General features: G+C 39.8%; 1 protein-coding gene across 1 annotated transcript in view; it reads right to left on the minus strand.

Moving 5' to 3' along the window:
- Positions 1 to 21,556, minus strand: part of man1a2 (mannosidase, alpha, class 1A, member 2) — a 171,316-nt gene that overhangs the window by 129,681 nt on the left and 20,079 nt on the right. The window contains exon 3 of the mRNA XM_085385201.1: positions 4,889 to 5,150. Within this exon, the coding sequence (XP_085241327.1) occupies positions 4,889 to 5,150 (262 nt within the window). The remainder of the gene's footprint in view (positions 1 to 4,888; positions 5,151 to 21,556) is intronic.

Genomic DNA, 21,556 nt, shown 5'->3' on the forward strand with positions numbered 1-21,556 from the left:
AGATTTGACACAAGAGATGGAGGAGAGGACACTCATGGGTTCAATTGCAGATTTTTCACATCTCCATCGGAAACCTTTTCTGTGTCTTTATGGGCCGATGCACCTGGATAGCGGCACCTTTTAGACAGCACTTAAAGAGGGCTGCTTTGGTCATTGATTTATCTGGGCTTTACAGCCGCAGTCCATAGCTCTGTAGGGAAACACACACAGGTGCTACCTCCAATATCAGCCACAAATCTGTAATCGTTTGCTTTTGCTCTGCAGTCACATTTGAGCGACTGCTAAGCCAAGTCGCCAATCGCTTCTGTGCCCCTCAGACAGTACAGTGTATGCTGATGATCCAAAAATACTGCATTATTGACTGAACGTTTTCATGTTTAATCTATTGTCCACTTAAATTAGAGCTTCTGAATATAGAACCTGTATTAAAATGGGCAGAATTCCTAAACGCTTTGCACTGGACTTCAAGCCTGGATGTCTGCGCTTCAATCACATTTTAATTTTTTGATATCAAATCCATTGTCCAAATACTTACAGGCCTAAATGTAAGATACTGTAAAGCCTTTGTATGTTGAGCAATGTGTTAGCAACTCTTTAACAGTAACATCTCAGCACATAGACACTGTGACAACATGTTAACATCACTTAACAACTGGAACTCACATCTGTGCCCATCTTTCATCTACAGTACTATAGATTAAGAAGCTAATCATGTTTTTCACCCTTTTGCTTTAAAGTGTTCATGACATCCTATTCTATAACCTGTCTACAGGCACTAGTGTTTTTTAATATTATTAATGTACAAATTTTAGTGCTCCTTTAAGTGAATAGTGCCTTTGAGCGTCAGTCTATTAACTCCAGCCACCTTATTTCAACAGCTCTGGGCCAACAATACCTCATGATGTGACAGGAATAGACGGCAACAGTCAAATTCATTCACTTCTTTTTCTTTCCATCTCCAGACACAGGTTTAATGGCCGCTGATGTCTGGGTCACATAATTAGCTGAATAGCTAAAGAGCACAGAGCTCTGAGCTACTGGATGTTGGGGTGGGGAGACGGGGGTGTCAATGAAATATGCATTTGGAAGTCTTAAAAGCAAGTTCTTTTCTATTTCTGCGGCAACAAAGAGCCTGAGCAGCATGACCGGTCAAAAAAAGCAGAAAGATTACGACGTTGGATCTGACCGATTTCTCTGACTGCCAAACCCTGAGCTGGACTGCAAAAGCTCAAAATTGTAGTCTTTAGCAGTAAGGTCCCAGTAAACACCATGTCATTTCCAAATTGCAGTGCTCATGGAAATTATAAAGATCCTTTATTTGCATTTTTAAAAAAGTACCCTTTCTCGTCTATTAGATTTGGTTTTGATAATCAGGTATTCCTGTGCAATGAAGCACCAAATAATATTAACCTTCAGCTTTAGTCTGTCTTAAATCTTAAACATTTTTGTCAAGACCAGCAATTAACAAAACACAAATCCATAATACAGCGCCTGCTGATGAATTATAAGTGTGGCAACAGCTATGGAGAGCCAAAAACAACAAAAAACTGAAAATGAGCACGTTCCATCTAGGAAAGCTGTCGCCTGTCAATATAGAGCAGAGGGAGAGCACTGAAACCTATAAGTACATTTAAATACAGCAAATGATTTAGTTTACTTTTATAAGTGGACAGATAACCGGTGAATAGGTAAAAAATGGTGCAACTTAACTGGTTTGGTGTTTGTCCGTCAGATACACAACAAAGCACATTTTTTTGTAGAATATGCAAGCGGCCGTCATTATTGTCGTATTTGTCGGACTAAGGTGCTCGTAAATCTGGGCGTAATCTGGGTCCTAAACTCTGTATTCTTCAGGTCAAACAACACTGCAGCATCACTGAGAGTTAAATATGGAATCAGAACGATGCCACCTCGAAACGAAACCGAAAAAAATATTGAAACCGAAAAAAAATATTGTAACTGAAATTCAGTTACAATATTTTGTAACTGAAATTCAGTTACAATATTTTGTAACTGAAATTCAGTTACAATATTTTTTTTTCAAAAATCAAACGTACAGCTCTGCTATCACTTCTAACATAAATGAAGACAGGAAGCTACACCACAGTGACGTTTGTAGGGTTACTGAAGTTGGGCTATCTGGTATATAATGATGTGCTACATGATCGCTAGCGACACAGCTATGTTAGCATAACATAAACTGTGAAGCTGGAGGATGAACAGTAACACTTTCCCCCTCGATAAAAGTTAACGTGAGGGTTCCTGATGGTTAGTGACAAATGCAATCGCATGGCAGGATGCTGTAAACGGACCAAACTTCAGTCAGGAGAACAACTGAGAAAATCCATCCACAATACGAGGTTAGTCATTAATATACTGCAACAACATGGGAATAGAGCAGCTGCCAGAGAATTCAACATTAATGAATCAATGGTACAGAAGTGGAGGAAGCAAGAAGAATGAGTTGAATGAAGTTTGATTTATCTGAGTGTTTTGTTGCCTTATAATCCCGTGCACCTTATGGTCCAAAAAATACATATTTGACTTTTTTATTTGGCACACTGCAGTTTAATGTAGCAAAGCACCTCTTTTTAACTTCAGTGGATATTATACATGGTTATGCTCAGGATATGTCAGCCCATTTCTACTAGAGATGCCCTTTGGTTAAACTTTCAGCAAGGAATTTGCATTTGCACTGTTAAATGTTTATATAGCTTTAATGCACATAAAAAAAAAAACAGCTGCTTGTTTTAAGTGAAAATAAATGAATGGGTTTTTTTTGCGCTAGTAAAGTTGTGGAGTTGTATTTTGTCTCGCAGAAATTATATCGTTATCGCAAATTTTCAAATATATATCGTGATAAATATTTTTGGCCATATCGCCCTGCTCTAATATCTGTCATAACTTAGAAGTAGGTTTGCAGGAGACTCTCCACAAGCTCAGCTGTAAAAGTAAGATGACAAGAGGCCAATGGCCCAGTGGATGCAGAGTGGGGGTCTCAGTGCTTGTAATATGTTTTCTATGTTTTGCAGAGGAATTTGGTGTAGCTTGGGTGAGGGGAGATGGACTTTTATGACCGACAAGAAGTCACACACCCACACGCACACTCACTCACATACACACACAGGTACGCACAAACACAGAATTTACAACACACTATGTGGGTTTTACGATGGAGTCGTTTCTATAAAACTGGTTGTAACAAACAAAGAAGTGAAGATCTGCAGAGGGACACCGGCCCTGTACATCTCCCCTTTAGAAGGTGCATGTGCAACTGAAGATGAATAAAGGTTTTGTGAAATGACTACTGAGTCCGGTGCAGTCTCTGGAGGCCTGAGGAATAAAAAAAGAACCGGGGTGAAACTGCTTTACGTAACATTTTCAACAAATATATATTTAAACTACAAAATAAGAAACTTTTATTTTCTTACAAGTGGTTGCTTGAGTTTTGAGACCACCAGAAAACTTCTTACCCAGCAAACAATCCAAACTGATTATACAACCGGAAACAATCATTTGCAATCAGTGATCCTTCGCAGCCACGGACTGAGCGCAGATGTCAATTTGAAGCAAATCAAAATAACTTCAAAACTGATGCAGGAGAAACACTGTCAGAAAAAAAGTCAGGCGGTTGAAATAACGCCATGTAATCTAGGTGGTAACAGGCTGCTGACTGTCTACATACAAAATGAACAATGACAAGAAGATGGATGCTGAAACATCCCTTTGGACTTGAATTCATGGCAGCAAAATGCAGGCCAAATGGCTGCCTCTAGCCGGGATTTAAAAGAGGAAAAAAGAAAAAGCTCCAGCTTCGCAGCCGCAATTGTTTTGCAGAGTGTGATTAGACTTTCTCCTTGGAATCACAAGGCAATCAGGAAAAGGGTAGTGTACTGTGCCGTAGCCCATACAGCTGCTACTTTCTTGCTCATTTGGGAGTGTTCGGCATTCTCTCTGAATGGTAATTATGAAAGGAACAAAAAGGGGCCTTTACGGACAAAGGCGGGTTTGGAGTGAATGGGCCCTGCTCCCATACGCCATGAGTGTTTTGACTCCAAGTGCTGTTTCATGGGAGACGATACGAGGCAATTATGCAGGAGAACTTGCAGGGGGTGAGAAAGGAAGAGGAGCACGGAGAGGGAGATACGCTGGGCCTGGCATAGAGAGCGGGACTAGATAGCACCATCTGCATTCTGCACGTGCACTGCCCGTCTGGCTCGTTGTTGCTTTCAATAAAAGCTGGAGCTCATGCAGACAGGCAACAGAAAAAGTATTCAAATATACAGTACAGAGGAGGACTCACTGGGCCGCACATACACCACACACCAATCCTGCACTTTACTGCAAGACATGGCACTGATTTAACTATGTTAACCAAAGCTGCCACAGTGAAAGGATATAATATCATAAGTGGTATTATACTGTTGGTCCCATGCTGGCAAACGCATACAATGGCACCTGCGTTTCTCAACACACCAACAAATCTCCATTTCCTGCAAATAAAATCTTTAGCAAAAACTAAGATAAGATGTATTTGCTTAAAATGGTAATATGTGATTAAAAGTGCAAATGTTTTGCAGCGCTGCTGTCAAAGAACTGAAAACAAGCACTAACTGTATGTAACAGCTGAGTCTAATAAGCTATGAATATGAAAACGAGCTCTTTCTTCTTGCTGCATTAACATAACCATATCAAAGCAAAAGGGCTTGAAATTGTTTTCATCTGAATTTCTAGATCACTGATGTGCACTTTAATTTTTTTTTTCACCTTTCCTGCGTGGGAGGGCCATTTTTGTTTTTGCCCTCACTGGGGGGTTAACAAACAGAGATTGACTTCTTATTTAAAATGAATCAAATCAAGAAAAGCAAGAAGAGACTGATCACGTTACCTCTCTTATCTTGTCTCGTTTCTCTTTGACGTCGGGTTCTGGGGGCTCGCCGTCGCTCACGCCCACCACCTTAGGCATGGGTACCGGCGGCAACGGTTTGGGCCCTACGTCCTTCTTTTTCAGGTCCTCCATCACTTTGTTCTTCTCCGTCTGAATCTCGGCCTTGAGCTCCTCACGTGACTTTCGCAGCTTCTCCTTTGCCTCCTGCAGTGCTCGCTCGTGGTCTGCACGGATCTTATCCCGCAGGCTCTCCTCCTCTTCCCTACAGGAGGAAGGAATAAGATAAGCTTTACTTCTTTATGCTCTGCTTTGATTTCCATTAGACCTCACAAGTCGGTTGCTCATCCCCACAGTGAAATTAGAAGGGTTACTGTAACCATAGCTAACACGCACACAAAAAACATTTGGTGAAGAAAGGTGTACAGAGAGACTTGTGCTTGAAATTAATTAAAGATGGGCATTACAAACAAACTCTGACCCACTAGGAAGTTGATATTTCATTATTTTTGGAAAATAAAACTAAAATATTTACTGTTTACCTTTTTTACATTGATATTTAATAAACTATTGAATTTCTTTAGGTCAGCAGGTTGAGGATCACTGCAACAAACATCTGCAGGAAACCATTTTACTCAGATGATAATGAAAACACAAAAAAAAACATTTTCTCAGGAGAAACCTAACCCCAACCCCATTAATCTGCAGTTACATCAGCTCCAGGAAATGGGACAGGTGTGGAGGAACACAATGAGGAGACCAGCGATGGCAGAATGACAAACATCATCTGTGGTTCCACATGACGGTACAAACCCTAGGGGTGTTGACAAGGCTCTACCCCGCGAGGATGTGCTTCAGTAATGAAAAACAAACATAGTGGGGAGCTGAAGCAAAGGTGACAGGAGGCCGACGACACTTTGCTGCTCTTCTGTGGTCACTGAAGTAAGGAGAAACTGAAAGAATCTCTTTGAATCTCTCCCTGCCCTCATCCGGGTTTGCACAAATATAATTTCAGCCACATGTCAGCCGATACGCAGCAGAGGTTAGCTCTTTCAGCTGCTGACAAATGAAGACAAAATGAATGACCAGTTCAGCTGGAAATAACTAACCACCATTACATTTATGAATACAAAAGTATATTTCTTACATTTGAAATAACAAATTTCATTACAGTAAATTCTAGCTTAAAAACAGCTTTTTCCCTTTATATGCTACATTATTTGATTTTTATTTTACCAAATTACATGCTACTTATCAAATATGAAAGAGATCTGACCCATCTTTAAATCAAAACTAAAAAATATATATATCTGCACATAGGACACACACTACAGACTCACTGCCTTGACACTTGTCTCTAATATTTTCATTACTCCTTGATGCACTGCTTTAGTTGTCAGTGTCCTAAATGCTTTTTAAAAAAAAACAAACAAAAAAAAACACAATAAATGAGGAATCTTCAAGCTTGCACTTCATCTGACTGCAAACACATGCGACTGTTTATTAATGACCTACAGTGTGATGCCTCAAAGGCATTTATTTCATTTATCTTTAATGTTTGCTTAAAGTAATTCTTTTGTATGTATTTAAGTTAGAAAGAACAGTAAAAAGAGTTAAAAATGTTAAGAAGCTTTAATTTTGAAGGTGAACTTGCTAATAACCTCACTTCCTGGTGGGTTACCTGTATTGCTTCATTTCCTGTTTAATTGCTCTTCCTGGTTCTCTAAGAGGGAGAGTGACATGTGGTCTTGCTCTGAGGCTTATCCACAGCCATCCACTTGGGAACATTGTTCAGGCAACGCCGTAAGTGTATATATTTCACGAAGGTGTTAAAAAGGCATAAATAGTGGTATTTGTGAAAAATTATATTTTATTTGTGATTCATGGAGGTTGATTTGTACATGTTAAAAAAGGCAGTTTTGATGATCATTACTGTTGCTAAAGCTAACACGAAGGTGTAAGGTCACATTTTGAGTTATTTCGTGATGCAATATTTATGTAAACGATCATTTTTTCTATTCTGTATTTCTTTTCAACTACAGTTTTCACCGCTTGTCAAATGAAGATTCTGAGTAAAAAGTCAACTCTACTCGGACTCGTGTATTCATTGACAGAGGTTTAGCTTGGTGTTTGATCGGAGTTGCTACACTCTGCAACAGAACACTACATACAGTGTAACAAACACAGGAAATGTGGGAGGAACTGATAACCTGCTGAGCTCCATGTGGACTCAGCTGCAAGTCTCCCCGGAGTTACAGTTCAACATCTCTAAGAAGATGAGAAAAACAACTCACTGGGTGTGTGTGTGTGTGTGCGTGCCCATGTGTGTGTTTCCCTATCATTGAAACATGCATATTAAAAAAATAAACCTTGAGCCTTCAACACTACACTATGTATTAGTTTAATTTCAAATAAAATCAATAATCCTGTAAAGTGCTGCAGCTATTCTACAATGACAACGTTACTTTACTTAAAAGCCTGGTGAACAGCGTTTAGCACAGAGGATGCCAAAGAATTTTCTTAAGTGTTTGTAGAATGATTTTTAGTGTTTTCTATATCAGCAGTTAGGCCATGAATACAAATAGGTCACGAACAAGAGAAAAATAAAAACCTAAATGTTCTATATGCGGTTTTGTTCTTGTAGACCTGCGTGTGCTCATTAATTTACTTATTTATTAACTTGTAATGTTTCAGCGTCCAGTTCTTAGCCTGTGTGGTTTCTTATTCGTTATCAATATCCGGTCATGACTTGGGTATTTTTCCCTCTGTTCAGGTGTTTTTCATGCACGTTTACATGCTGGCGTGTACATCCATTCTCAGCCTGAGACTAAAATTACTGCTAATCAGGAAAAGAAAGAAATGGTTAGCAGAGTGAGGTGTGAGACAGCCTGCATTAGAGCAGATGTCTTTATGTACACCTGGTTGATAAAAGGTGATGATATAACGCGAGCTAACGTCACAAAGAGAGGAAGCCTGTCCAGACCCACAAGAGCAATATAAGGAAAGAGAATAATGTTTAGGTTTTGCTCCTGTATGAGAGCCGCCATACTGCATGAAGCCAGACTTCTGCTCCTTGTTTTGCATCCATACCAAAGATTTTAAAAGAACAGAAAAAAAGAAAAGAAAAAAACTACTGACAAGTGGTAGGGTTGCTTCATGGATGAGCTTAGGTTATTTCTAAGCATTAATCTCACACAGACACACAAATGTCACATTAGTCTGCTAAGGAGGCAAATGTCAGCAGTGCTAGCACCAGCAGCCTTTTTTCCTCCACCTGTGCAGAATGCAATGCCTAATGAGAAGTGCAGACAGTGGCTGACCGTTTTAACTGTTTTCAGCGTTAGGTTTCACTCCACTACAAAGGGATCCCCGTCGTCCCCGTTTCTGGGGCTAAGCTAAAGGACCAAAACAGCACAAACATGAACAAGAGCAGCGCATACACAGGTTGTTAAACTAGATGTTAAACAAATTTTTGACTCTGCTACCCGCTGCAAATAAACTGCTGCTTCAAAGACTGAGTGTCAAATATGGATGTGCACATACGAGTTGCATGCCTCACTGCACGCAAGAGAATAGACTGCCTACATCTATGGACACAAAACAAAATTGAGCCAAAGCTGAAAGATCAGATGGACATGGAATAAAGGCAGTAAAAAGCTGCCAAAAAACAGAACAAATGTATTAACCCTGTCATGGACTGCTGACCTGTCCAGGGAGTCTTAATTGGACAAACAGTTAAGAAAATAGGCAGGTGAAAAATTACATAGGAAAAAGAACAGGGCTATAAGACAAGGCTGGATAGGGGCTGTGTTTGATCACCGCCCATTTTTCCCGTTACACTACTTAACCTGTTTATGTTTGACTGGAAGTGCAACCTTTCTGAAGCTGCACAACAGACTGGTTAAACCCTGGCCAGTTCAGTATATCCCACTGTGTGGGTAGGAGGGGGAAAAGGTGCAAAAGATATGTAGAACAATAACAAGCAAACAAAGTGTGAAGGAAAGCATAAGAGTGTGTGACAGAAAAGAAAATGTTTTATACTAATTATCCTTCAAACGGCACAGTGTGCATCCATTTTCTAAGTCTGTCATGATGCTGGATGTGTGGCCAGCAGAGACCAAAATAAACAGCTCCAAGTTATGCAACATCGCCCTGGAAACAACTCATAAATATTCATTATTGCAACTCAGCATGTCTTGACTTTAATTGATAGAAAACACATTTCGAAACAACATGGCATTTACTGTGAATGCAGGTGAATGTTCACATCGTTAGGGATGCTTCAAATGTGCTGCTTTTGCTTTGTAGGGATTTCATGTATGTATTGTTCTTGTACAGACTATAATCCTGCCTGTGTGTCACTATATTATCTGTGATTTGTGTGGGTGTATGCGTGCACATCTGCTTCCTCTATTTTGGGCTCTTTGATTAGGTCTCAGTGCTACAGAGCCTGCACTCTTGGATTTGGATTTTGAGTGCACGTACAGCCAAATGGATGACAGTATAGTCAATAGTACAAGGTTTTCCTGCACACAAAGAAAAGTTTGCCTCTCTCTCAGGATTGTGGTAGCATTTTTTATATGGGTTTTTTCAAGTGTTTGTATCAAATGGCCAGAAAATCTCCAAATAATAAGGAAAAGTGCTTCGGTGGCTCCTTTATTGCCTTCTTTAGCTGAAGATACAGTGTGCCATCCGTTATGAAAAGAGTCAAGATAATGCCATTCCTCAATTCACAGCAAAGCACTATCCGAACATTCATGAAAACCATCAACATAACTGACAAAGTAGTCGAGGACATGCAAATGCTACTTGCATTTTCCACTTCATGCAATATATTACACATCTACTACTACTGTAAACCCATTAAACACACAGGATAACTATGAAAATCATGCTAATAAGGAAATTGCCGCAGACTGTGTGGTCCTCACTGAGGTTTGAGAGGCATTTCAATTTGGTTTATAACAGATCTGATACCAGAAACAGGTGAAAACTTATTCAGTCCATACATATTGCTGAGAAAAGAATTCAGTTCAGCCCTGTTTCATCACCAGTATCATCGAGGAGCAGAATTATGTAGATCTCAGCTCTAAACACTCAAAATGAGAACAGACCTAATATGTTCCTCCTTTAAAATTCCAACTTTTGCAATGAGATGTTTTTTTTTTAAACGAGTTGTTCTGTTCTGCATAAAACAAGGTCAAATAAAGCTAAGGTGAAGTAAGTTTCACATTTTGTACTCCGTCTTCTAGACATTGTAGTTTCAACAAGCTTAAGCGTGGCGTTAAGGAGTTTTCTCCAAGTACAGTTGGATTCTCTGTGAATCAGATTTGTCATTTCCTAAGTCCTCATAATTTTTCCTTTTCCTTGATCTCATGATGTTTTCCATCAAAGTCAAAGAAAAGTTTTTACAGTAAAGAATCATTTTGGGACTTCTCAAACGTACCAACTGCACGCAATTTGAGGGAGGAAAATCTTGTACGTAAGACTGTTGAGATGTATTTGTCCAATAAGACAAAAATAAGACTATAAGACAAAAGACAAAAATAAATGTGTTCATTAGCATGTTCTACGACCACGCATATGTAAAATTGCATAGCATTACGATTTCAGTGCAGCATGATCAGTCTCTGACTACTCCAACCACAGCACTACATGCTAACTCATGTTATCGACATAGTTAGCCCAGAAAAAATACCTACACATACCTACTTCTTTACTATAACTAGTAGGTAAGAAATTACCTCACAGAAGAATCTGTTGTGAACTTCAGATGTACACATGGATCAGAGGCCGAGGGCTCAGTGTGAACCTGGGGCAGGACAACCATCATCTTTGCCATTACCCATACATTTTCTATTTAGCATTCTTTGATGAGACATCTCCCTCCTATAAGTCTCTGTTTAAACTGGCACCACATCTGTTGGAGTAAGATTCTGCTCCATGCGTTTGCAAACACAGAAAGTCAGAATGCTGTCCCCTGAGGCACAAACACCAAAAATTACAGACCAGTGCACACCACCACTTCTGCTGAATTCCTCCAACACAGACATAAGCCTCCTGGAAACTCTTTTCCTTCCCTGTGCATACCCCTCCTTCTCCTCCAAATTTCCTCTCACGCCACTCTTTCCTCTTCCTGAGCCATTATCAAGACTCACTCTAGCATCACCGGTGAATCCCTTTGAGTCTCATATAATGTCAAACATGCAATTAAGATCAAATCAACAACTGCCTGACTCAATAACCTCAATTACCTTGAGAAAGACAAGCACGGACTGAAGATACTGTGTACCCAAGTGACTGTGCTGTGCCTCGCCTATAGTTTTACTCATCTGCTCATGTTTCTCACCCCAACGCCTTAAAATATGAATGAATGAAGGCAGGCCCCACCTCCCTGATCAGCTGTTGCGCTCATGTCAGCCTAATCACTTCCATATATCATCAACCTTCCTTGCTGTCACTGAAAGTTAATCTTCAGTGGCTTCATGAAATCTGCTGCTCAGCATCCTTTTCCATGGCAACTGAAGAGAAGCAGCAGTTGTCCAACTGCCTGGTGGGGTATCTAGGACAAGTTTTTTTTTTTATTTTCTTTTTAAACTGAGGAAAGACAAGGTTCTGGGGAAAGCAGTACAGGCTACAAGCCATGTTTCCATAGTAACACACACACACACCACAGACCGGTTCACCATTGACGGAGCGTCTGTGGAGAGAGTGAGCAGCACCAAGTTCTTGGGTGTGCACATCACAGAGGATCTCTCCTGGACGTACAACACCACAGCACTGGCCAAGAAATCACAGCAGCGTCTCTTCTTTCTCCGCAAACTAAGAAGAGCAGGAGCTCCAGCCCCCATCATGTACACTTTCTACAGAGGCACCATCGAGAGCATCCTGTCGAGCTGCATCACTGTGTGGTTTGGAGCCTGCAATGCGTCCTGCCATAGATCCCTCCAACGTATAGTGAGAGCTGCAGAGAGGATCATTGGTGTCTCTCTCCCCTCCCTCCAGGACATTTACAGCACCCGTCTCACTAAAAAGGCCCTTTGCATAGCGGCTGATCCCACGCACCCAATGCAAAGCTTCTTCAAGCTGCTGCCGTCAGGGAGGAGACTGCGGAGTCTCCAGGCCAGGACCAGCAGACTGAAGGACAGCTTCATCCATCAGGCTGTCAGGAAGCTAAACTCCCTCCCGATTCTGCCCCCCTCTCCCCTCTTCTCCACCACGGTCTCACTGAACTCTGTCACACACACACACACACACACACTCACTCTCTGACGCACTCACTGGCCTGCTCCAGTCACTTTGTGGAGCATTGGACTGCTTAAGCATTGGACCTCATAAGACTCTGTTGTTACACTATCTCTTACCGTACACTACTAAATCCCCATTTGCACTATTTGCCTATTTTGCACCACTATGCCTTCTTACTTGAATATTGTATATTGTATATTGCATAGCTTTTTTTTGTTATACGTAAAATTGTATTGTATTTATTTAAATTTTTACTTTTTAATTATTTTATTTGCATTTTTCTAATCACTAGGGTTTGAGAGTAACGCAATTTCTATTCTGTGTATGTCCTGTACATGTGGCAGAATTGACAAATAAAGTTGACTTGACTTGACTTGACTTGACAGCAAGTCAACACTTAATTACTTAATTGACTCATTTATTCATGGGACTAAGACTGCTGGGCTATTAGTGACTGCACAGTGTCTGTGCAGCTGCAGGGGGAGAAATAAATATGAAGACTGCTTTTAAAAGGACAATTAAGAGTTGCAGGGGTTTATAATCAGTGTTGGGTAAGTTACTTTAAAATAGTAACTTAGTTACATTACTAGTTACTTCTCTCAAAAGTAACTCAGTTACTTCAAGTTACTCGTTACTTTCAAAGTAACTAGTTACTAGGGAAAGTAACTTTGGTTTTACTCAGAATTCTCTTGTTAATGTGTTTCTTCCATAACTTTGCCAGTCTTCTAGCTTGCTTACTTGCCACAAGTGCACTGTGCCACCTACCAATAGAAAGGATATGATAACGTGCATATTTCCACGAGTGAAATCCCACGCCTGGACCGTCATTGACTGCTGCCATGATTCTAGCCTACGTCACAGCGTCATGTGCGCCTTTTACATCCAACACAAAAACTGCAGTCGTGGTGCTTTCGATTGTACTCAGAACTCAGAAATTCTGCCTTCTGAATAGGAAGATGTAGGTAACACCAGACTGCAGATGAGCTGCATACAGGGCTGGACTGGGACAGAAAATTGGCCCGGGCATTTTGACTAGAAACTGGCCCACCATTATAGGAAAAATCATAAAGCCTTTGAATGAAAATAAACACTGTTGTGACAGTGATGTGCACTGTTTTGATGGTATATATGCATCAATCTATCAATCGTTTGTTGTAAGATTCAGATAATTATTTTTTAAAAGCTAGACATTTGAAATGAGAATAAGAAAGAAAAGTATTTCTTTGTGCCCCCCTCTCCCTGTTAATGCCCTACATGCCCCCCTGGCAACACTTTGCTAGACCCGCACCTGCACAGTTACCAGCTGTCAGCTACCTAAAAAAGGATCCTGGTGTTATTTGTCTCTCAGAAACAGTTCATAACTTCCCTTCAACTCATTCCTGTCACCTAAAAGGTAAACCTGTTTCTCCATCACCTGTTCAGCTCTGATGATCCAGTAAGGACATCTCCTGGTTTCATCTTCATGTTTCCCTCTCACCAGATAACCAAACCGACATCATGACCAGCAGCTTTTTTTTACAGCTGTGGCTCCAGCAAACATCAGCTGATACTAGAAATTAATATTAAATAAATTCTAACAACAGCTGATCAAGCTTAAACGTGCTGCTGTTGTTTAGCGCGACATCCGCTGGTTTCCTCTTTCGGCGCAAAGTGAGCGATAAACAAACAAGAGAGCCGATCAGCTGATCATTGATCAGTTTCATGATTGAAGTAGAAACGGGAGAGGGAGGGGGGAGAATGAGAGAAGAAGAGGCAGCTGTGCAGCGTAAACACAGAATAACTCCAGCTTTGTGCCTTTTTCATTGTAGCTAAATTACGGGACAAACTGTTCCTTTTCACCTCAATAAGAAACGCGTAATATTTTCTCTGAATACCAGACGGGACGGTTGGCAACTCTAATAACTTATGAACAAAATAAGGTTCAACATCATTAACTTCATAGCACCCACCCAGCTGTATAGAAACTCCGTCATGCTAGCTAGCACGCAGTACGGAAAAAGTCAGAATAACAAAAATAAACTCCACCTAAACTTGGTTTATATCTGACCCAGAGAGACTGCAGGTCATAACTTCTTACCTGAAGTTCAGTTCACACTTGGACCGGCGGCCGCCTCGGGTCTCTTTTCCTTCTGCGTCCCTTTTCCTTCATCCACCTGCTGCCTCCACCACTTGCTAATGTTACTGAATCTGTGGAAACTCCGCGATGCCACCACACGAAGTAACGAGTAACGACCCTATCTAAATCCCAGTAACGAGTAACGCGTTCCTGATTTTGGCATAATAACTAGTTACCGTGCTCGTTACCACAATAATAATGTAGTTACCGTAACGCGTTACTTAATAACACGTTAGTCCCAACACTGTTTATAATCAAGTCAGATTTTACCTTATCAGAGCAATAGATTATGTATTGATACGTCTGGGCAATAAAACAATAAAAATAATTATAATGAAATCTCTTTTCCTGATTAGGAAAACCAAAAAACAATACTTTTTATCATCTGAAGTTATGCCACCTTTGTAAAATGCAAAGCACACACACAACACTAGACTTTACAGTCCCAGATACTTTTCCCTCTCACACCTAGCCGTGTATATTGATAATGTGAATTAGTTAAATCACATGTATTCAAGTAATTCCCCCCCCAAAAAAGCAGCAACTGCAAAATATGCAAACAGTATGTGTGCCACTTGCTGAAAAACAAGAACGCTACAAGCAAAACTGAAATCCTCTTAGCTGGCTACAGTGACAGAGATTAATTTAATGGTGTTGAATGAATCTCTGTCACTGGAGCCAGAGAGTGACATTGTGAAGGAGGTCAAACTGTCTATGAGAAGACAGTTTGACCTCTTTCACCGAGCGTGACCTGCTCTATGTCAGCTCGTGTTCATCCTACAGTTCATCCCTTTCATGTGAGACTGCAGCACAGATAACTCTTCAGTAATCACTGTGCAGAAACTGAAGGCTCCACCTTTAGTGCCACACACATCACTGATAAAAAATATTGCACTGCATTAGATATCAAATAAAGCACACAGGAAGTTCAACTGCCTGGAAAGCCTAGTTCTGTATTGCTAGAGAAAAAACAACTAAAGAAAGCACTGAGTGTGCACAACTGCACTATCACACAACTCCACTAACAATACATGATTCCACTTAGGTAAACTATGTCAGATTTCCATAGACCATATAGTAAAGTCAGGGAGCCCTGTGTTAATCAGAGAATCAAATGAGTCTTTTTTATTACAATAAAAAAGTTAAATGAGACTGTACAGTAATGTGCAAAGTATTGTGAGTTTTTAGAATTTTAACATTCTTGAAATTCAACATTTGGTACGATCACCTTTATTCCTTGTTGTGAAACCTTGCCTGATTTCTTTTAGACAAGGTCTTTGTGTAGGTTCTCAGTCATCCAGGTCATGGTAGACTAAGGAGCTTGGGAAAGGAGGCCACAGAACATCTTTATTTTTTTTTAAAGATGTTTCACCTCTCATCCTTAGTCTCTAATTGTTAAGTTCTGAAACCAAATGGTGGAGAGTTTAAGCTATTTAAACTAGTGCTGTCAGCGTTAATCTCGTTAAAATTACGTTAATCTCGTTAAAGTGACATTAACGCCATAACCGCATTAACACAGCAAATCTCCGTTAGCGAGTTAACTCATTAGAGCGGGTAGCTTGTTAACGCGTTAGCGCCGTGCAGCCCCACGCACGGGGCGATCCGCACTACCTTGCTAATGGAGATTTGCCGCGTTAATGCGGTTATGGCGTTAATGTCACTTTAACAAGATTAACGCTGACAGCACTAATTTAAACCCAAGTGAGCATTGACCCACTATTTATGGAACGCCAGGACTGCCATAATGAATTAATTAAATACACCATTAAATAATTAATTAAATGTGTCAATAATTAATTAAAATTGGAATTAATTAATTAAATAAATAGTTATGACACATGTAATTAATTAATTATTGACACATTTAATTAATTATTTATGTATTTCACATTTTAATTAATTATTGACACATTTAATTAATTAATTATTGACACATTTAATTAATTATTTATGTATTTCACATTTTAATTAATTATTGACACATTTAATTAATTATTGACACATTTAATTAATTATTGACACATTTAATTAATTATTTAATGATATATTTATTTATTTCATTTTGGCAGTCCTGGCGCCTGGCTCTCGTCATGAAATAATTTTATCTGTCAGCCTCACCCATCAAACTCAGGGGGCGGGGTTAACGCTGCCCATGCAGCTTCTCTAACATTTGATTGGTTGCCGTGCAAAGTAAGTCAAAACAGGTCGATCCTAGATAATCGATTGCTTGTGTAGACTTGGGGCAGCCAGTTATCCCAGAATGCAGATCAAATCACAGGCCGTTTTTCTGTCACCAGCTACACTTTTAACAGTGTTTTAGCCGCGAATGTCGCGCCGTATGTCTGGTCAGGTTGTCAACATAGAACATGTTTGCAAAAGTGCTCAGATGTTTTCAGAGATTTCACTAGCTCTGCTAACAGTTAGCATGCAGAGTGCACCGAGGGGGTTACGTTAACCGGTTTGTTTACATATTCCACTCTCCGTGTTCCACATGTTGCATTCGCAGATTCTCATTTTCACCGAACGATCGTCTCTTTCCGCCTGGTCTTGTGTCTCTGTGCTTCTGTAACATAAAGAACGAGCTGACATTTTTCTCACGAAACCAGCGATCAGCTCAGCAGACCCTCAGTTTACCTGCATGCATCCTCCTCCTCATCTGTCAGCTGTTTAACACCTGCTGCTAATTCAAGAAACACGCCTAGTTACCTGGTGATAGTCACAGTTTAACTGCACAAGATAAGTAAATATAGTATTTTCCCCGAGCGCAGAGCTGCTGGAGCTTGTTTCCTTACAGAGCACTTTATAGGCGAGCCAGCTTTATCAGCGGCTGATGTCCAATCACCGGCACACAGCTTTCAAACCTCAGCTGAGTTTTAGCTCTCAGTGGTTAAACGCTGGACTTCATTCACTCAGGTTCTGTCTGTCGGGTCACGTTTACTTCGCTGTTTTATTTACAACTGAGCAAATCGGTTTGGCTGAGGTTAAAGTTACGTTTCATAACTGCATAGTTTCACAGACGTTTAATGGTTCACTGGCACATGTGTTAGACTGAACTATCATCTAAATATCATCTGTTTTTTAATAGTTATTCAACTGTATTCTAAGCACCAGCTGTCTGTTAGAATGTGATTTTTTCTCTCTCTCTGTTGGCAGAGGTATAAAAATGCGCAGGAAAATCTGACATGCATGGCGAACTTCACCGACGATATTTAGGGAGGAATAAACACACATCAAACATAAATGAACCATTTGCCTGTCTCCATAATTGAGAGCATTTTCTCTTCTTATGTCAACACTCTCTCTCTCTTTTTTTTTTTTTTTTTTTTTTTTTGCTTTTTCGGTCATGTTATGTTTACCTGTCAAAGGCTTGTTACAAACTATGAAACACATTGTGCAGACTTCTGGATGTTAGAAGAAAACGAATACTGCTCATGAATGAGACTAAAGGCAGGAAGGTGTCCTTTAAAACTAAACATGTTAATAGGACCTCCCTGTTTATATCATAGTTTATGATATAGCACGTGTATTTCAGTAATAGCCTGCTGAGGCCACTATACGTGCTGGCCTCATATCAAATGTGAAGGCAGACTGAGTCTATGTTTGACGTTTGTTTATATCTAATCTTCCTTTTCAAACATTTAAACAGCAGCGAGTCTGCAGCTGAGGGAATACAAATTCAAATTGTCGGAACAGGTTTGCTCGTTTCTTGGATTCATTTGGTGATTTATTAAATGTATAACTGTTATTCTAATCTGCTGCTGAGTCTCTTACACTTTTCTTTATGCTGTATATTTTCATGTCTCTGGAATAGTTGGCAGTTAGATAGTCAGCTGGGAAACTTTGTGTTAACTCATGGAGCTGAGGATATCGTGGATATGCTGACCTCGCTGCGTGGTGTACAGAGCGAGGTCAGCATGATTAATATTCACAATAAAAATATTAGCCGAACATCATGAAGTCTGTATGTGTTTCATAGTGTCGAACAACCTTTGTACAGTTAAAGCCAGCAGTTACTACATGACGGAAACACCAACGTTATCTCTTTTATGTGTTTATACACAGGTCACGCTGATTACTGAACAAAAACCCAAAGATCAGATGTTAAACAGATTTATTTGCTCTCTCTCCTCCTTAAACATGTTTTTAATGTTAGTTATAATTCAGAATTGGCGACTGAAACACGTAGGACACATAAGAACATCAGGAAATAAAACATCGATAAATATAACCTCAGTAAAAGAAGTCAGCGGGGGTTACTACAGCTGTGTACCGGGGCCTGCGCTTTGTCGGTGGGATTGCTTGCGAGGCGAGCGGGTCTATCCCACGCTTTGCCGTGAGACTGGGACGACATCTCCGAAATCATCGAAACACTTTTGCAAAGAGGCTGTATCTTGACAAACCGACCAGACACATGAAGATTAAACCACTACATTCTCGGCTAAAAAAATATTAAAACGGTATTTGGTAACACACAAACAGGGTTTTTCAAAGCTCAGTTCTGTTAGCTTCCACATGCCGGTTGTTGTGTGCTAGAAACAATGGCCACCAGGCCAAAGCAATGGTTTTGACTCGATCAGCGTTAACCCCGCCCCCTGAGTTTGATGGGTGAGGCTGACAGATAAAATTATTTCATGATGAGAGCCAGGCGCCAAGACTGCCAAAATGAAATAAATAAATATATCATTAAATAATTAATTAAATGTGTCAATAATTAATTAAAATGTGAAATACATAAATAATTAATTAAATGTGTCAATAATTAATTAAAATGTGAAATACATAAATAATTAATTAAATATGTCAATAATTAATTAATTAAATATGTCAATAATTAATTAATTAAATGTGTCAATAATTAATTAATTAAATGTGTCAATAATTAATTAAAATGTGAAATACATAAATAATTAATTAAATGTGTCAATAATTAATTAATTACATATATCATAACTATTTATTTAATTAATTAATTCCAATTTTAATTAATTATTGCCACATTTAATTAATTATTTAATGGTGTATTTAATTAATTCATTATGGCAGTCCTGGCGTTCCATAACTATTAACCATGTGCCACATCATATAAGCCATAGTAAGGAAAAGCGGTATGTGTCATTACCAACACAGGTTTAGGGTGAAACCAGTGTGAGACCTTGTCTCCGTATCATGTGACTTATAGAGGTCACCTGACAATGAGTAATGAGTTCTCACTCACATTTTGCCAGACCAAACACAGAGCTAATCACGTTTTCATAGTCCCTTGTAAATAAGACAGCATGAAAAGAAGAGAATATGACGTGCCATCTATCCATCCATCGCTCCTCTTCCACTTATCAAATTCAGGATAGCAGAGGGGCTGGAGCCTATTTCAGCTGCCATAGGGTGAGAGGTGGAGTACATCCTGGACAGGTCGCCAGTCTGTTGCAATGAAAGCAGGGAAGTGACATTTTCTACAGATAGGGTATACTGTCGTTCTGGAATAGACCACACCCATCAGGATAGAAATATTTCAAATCATAAAAAGTAATCACTCAGAACAACTTTATTTTGATTTGTAGGGACCCATGCCTCTAAAGGGTCACGCTGAGCCAAACCAATGGTTCTGTTTTTTCCTTTTAATTGTCACCCATCGCTATAAGCATAAAAGAAATACTTCTGAAATAGTCTTTATAAAGTCAATAAGTGACCATTCCTCCTGGCCTTTTTGCAAAAAAGTTAACCTAGTTTACCAAAAGTATTTTCATGCATCTACAGTTAATACAGTCCTGTCAAAATGTTGGCCTTACTAAGATACATGCACTAATGTGCTCCCAGAGGATCACAAAGACACCAGAGCCGAGGCCTCTGATGAATAATTCAATCTAACAAGCCCCCCTTCTGTTCACATAGGTGTTAGCTACCTGACAACCCAAGGAAAATCTAAATCAACTGCTGGCTGCTAGAGATCAGAGATTCCACAATAGTAGCTAAGCTAGTCACTCATCTGCATCAGTCTCCTGTGTGCACAGAGAATGGTGTCAGTGCCATCTGCACATATTAAGAGTCATATCTATTCATCAAAGGAGAGAAGATGAATAGGAAGCAGTTTTGGGGAGGGATGTTTTTAAAAATGTTGAGATGCCCTGGTAGCTAGAGGTGCACACATATCTACAGACAGAAAGTTTCAAAAGAAGAAATTATATGATATTTCACTTCAACCAACTTTCAGGTAAGTCAAACAAATAACCTCTAGTTTCCCTTTTGTATTAACCCAACAAATATCTGCTCTGGGTGTATAGGAGTAGACCTAAATCCTTTTTTGCCATTCACCAAGGAGCTCACTTAAAAGCAGAAAAAGTCTTAAAGCGATACACCGACTCAGAACACATATCTTATAATATGCAGTCATTTCACATGATATGCACCCTGAATAGAAAAGTGCATCCAATTAGCAGCACTAAGACAAGTCCGGACCGAAGGAATTTCAAATAGTTACTTCAGCTTCCTTAACCCTGCATTTTTATAACTCTGCAAGTAGTTTTCCAAGCTTTACTCCATCCAAGGGAAAGGCTTGACTGAATCCCTGCCACTGAACACATCCTACACGGGACAAACAGTAACAGTGGGCTTAGATCAAAGTTAACACTTTGTGTGGGCAATTCAAGTCAAGAATCTCTTCATTTCTCCAGTAAAGCATTTGTCCATCTTGGACGCAAGAGTATAGAGAACACACTTCTTTTCAAGTATTACTACACCAGAGTCCTCATGGGAACAGTGCCTGTGAGCTTCAAATGACACTTCTACCTGAGAGACAGCTGTTGGGAGCTTGTGGTACGGCAGCTGAATTTTTGTTTCTCCCCAGATTTCCTTCAACATAAACATACATACACACTTTACTTGTCCTGGTTTTTCCCATGACCCACTTGGCTCAAATGGAGGCTGTATATGTAACTGCTATCCTAAGCTTAACTGTGGGTTTGTAATAGCATCCTCTCCCTCTCTTACTCTTCAAATTCTCTCTCTGCCCTAACAACCATATCACAATAGCTACAATCTCTCAGCTGCAAACATGTGAGCACACACACACGCACACAGCCTTTATTTCCTTAAATATATTCATATTCTCTTTCTGCTGCTCTTGCTCATATCAGCCATCTTTGACTATCCTAGCCTTTTTTCCATCCTCCTCATTTTCCTCCCCCGTGTCAAGTGTTGTATCAATTAGTGTTCAGTTACGTTCGTGCTATGGCATTTATCTGCCTGAATGCATGTTCTTATTCTCCTTTCTCTCGTCGTCTTATTTCTGCATAACTCCCTCCCTCCCATAA

This window comes from Rhamphochromis longiceps, linkage group LG16 (assembly GCF_057381845.1).
Source record: "Rhamphochromis longiceps isolate RC_006_pf linkage group LG16, R_longiceps_female_GT1.1, whole genome shotgun sequence".
NCBI classification, from domain to species: Eukaryota; Metazoa; Chordata; class Actinopteri; order Cichliformes; family Cichlidae; genus Rhamphochromis; species Rhamphochromis longiceps.